The sequence below is a fragment of the Myotis lucifugus genome, unplaced genomic scaffold (genome assembly GCF_000147115.1).
Source record: "Myotis lucifugus unplaced genomic scaffold, Myoluc2.0 scaffold_106, whole genome shotgun sequence".
NCBI lineage: Eukaryota > Metazoa > Chordata > Mammalia > Chiroptera > Vespertilionidae > Myotis > Myotis lucifugus.
In genome coordinates this window covers 2,992,021-2,993,986 of record NW_005871154.1, presented here as the reverse complement: position 1 = coordinate 2,993,986, position 1,966 = coordinate 2,992,021, and the positions used below count along the sequence as shown (strand labels likewise).

The 1,966-nt window shown below is 43.5% G+C and overlaps 1 protein-coding gene across 2 annotated transcripts in view; it reads left to right on the top strand.

Annotated features, from left to right (window-relative positions):
• HIKESHI (Hikeshi, heat shock protein nuclear import factor) overlaps positions 1-1,966 on the top strand; it is a 31,128-nt gene that overhangs the window by 19,612 nt on the left and 9,550 nt on the right. For both annotated transcript variants that reach the window (XM_006092888.3, XM_014459307.2), the window contains exon 3: positions 890-1,041. In XM_006092888.3, the coding sequence (XP_006092950.1) occupies positions 890-1,041 (152 nt within the window). The remainder of the gene's footprint in view (positions 1-889; positions 1,042-1,966) is intronic.

Genomic DNA, 1,966 nt, shown 5'->3' with positions numbered 1-1,966 from the left:
TATAACCCACTAGACCTCAAAGACTACTGTTAGACCATTCTACTTTACAACAGTGAGATACACATTTTATTAAATATCTTTTATGAATAAATTGCACAGCCCTAACCGGTTTGGCTCAGTGGATAGAGCGTCGGCCTGCGGACTGAAGGGTCCCAGGTTCAATTCCAGTCAAGGGCATGTACCTTGGTTGCAGGCAAATCCCCAGTAAGAGGTGTGCAAGAGGCAGCTGATCGATGTTTCTCTCTCATCGATGTTTCTAACTCTCTATCCCTCTCTCTTCCTCTCTGTAAAAAATCAATAAAATATATATATTTTTTAAAACCCCAAAAAACAAAACAAAACAAAACAAAATTGCACATTTCTTTATTGCCTATTTGATAACAGATCCCAGGTGGTGAGTGGGATGATCATGACATTTAATAAAATATGCCATGTCATTTATTAGTAATAATGGCAGTTTAATGGAAAAATCAGAAAATGTTAAAACTAATTCTAACTCTTTAAAAATATTCTTTCCTCCGAGTTAGCATTGAGAATCTTTTATCTAATGAATGCTCATTCATTATTTTTTCTCTCATTTGGTTTATTTTTAATGGGAAAATATTCAATATTTTATTTTAGTAAAATAATTTTACTAATTTTTAATAAGATGCAGTAATTTTAATACATTTTAGAAAGGTAACAGCTATTTTTCTGGTAGGGAAATTTTTAGTTTTCTTTTTTAATATGATAAAAACTAGGTAGCTTTTTACATTTATCTGAAAAGAGAAACTTTCATGTAGCAGAACTTTTTTGAGCTTGTAGATCAGAGGTTCTTTATATTTTCAAAGGAATTTGTATGGGATACAAGTTAAACTTGAAATTTGTGGAAAATGTTAATTTCTTTCAGGAGAAGGAAGCCAACACCCTTTTGGAGCCATGAATATTGTCCGAACTCCATCTGTTGCTCAGATTGGAATTTCAGTGGAATTATTGGACACTTTGGCTCAGCAGACTCCTGTAGGTAATGCTGCTGTATCCTCAGTTGACTCATTCACTCAGGTAATGCAATGCACATTTTATTATTTTCTAAAGTAATTAAAAAATTCTATTTTATACTTTAAAAATTAGCCTGGTGGTAGGAAACATGTAAAAATGAAGGTAAACGTACATGTTGGGGCAAAAGTAGGTTTACAGTGTGAGTATGTGAAACAGTTTATTCTTGTAGTATTACTTATTATTCATTGTACTAGAGGCCCGGTGCACAAAAATGTGTGCTTGGGGGGGTGGTCCCTCAGCCCAGCCTATGCCCTCTTGCAGTCTGGGACCCCTCGGAGGATGTCCACCTGCTGGCTTAGGCCCACTCCCTGGGAGATCGGGCCCAAGCTGGCAGGCAGACATCCCTCTGGCAGCCCGGCAGTCCTTGGGGGATGTCCACTTGCCAGCAGGGAGCAGGCCTAAGCTGCAGTCGGACATCCTTAGCGCTGCTGAGGAGGCGGGAGAGGCTCCCACCACCACTGCTGTACTGGCAGCCATCAGCCTGGTTTGTGGCTGAACAGAGCCCCCCCTGTGGGAGTGCACTGACCACCGGAGGCAGCTCCTCCATTGAGGGTCTTCCCCCTGGTGGAGTGTGTGTCATAGTGACCAGTCATTCCCAGTCTTTCTGCTGTTAGGGTTAGTTTGCATATTATCCTTTTATTATATAGGATAGAGGCCTGGTGCATGGGTGGGGGCCGGCTGGTTTGCCCTGAAGGGTGTCCTGGATCAGGGTGGAGTCCCACTGGGGTGCCTGGCCAGCCTGGGTGAGGGGCTGATGGCTGTTTGCAGCTGGTCACACCTCCTTGAGGGTGAGGGTCCCCACTGGGGTGCCTGGCCAGCCTGGGTGAGGGGCTGATGGCTGTTTGCAGGCTGGTCAAGCCCCCACCAGTGGGGACCCTCACCCCATGGAGGTTTGGCCAGCCTGGGTGAGGGGCTGATGGCTGTTTCA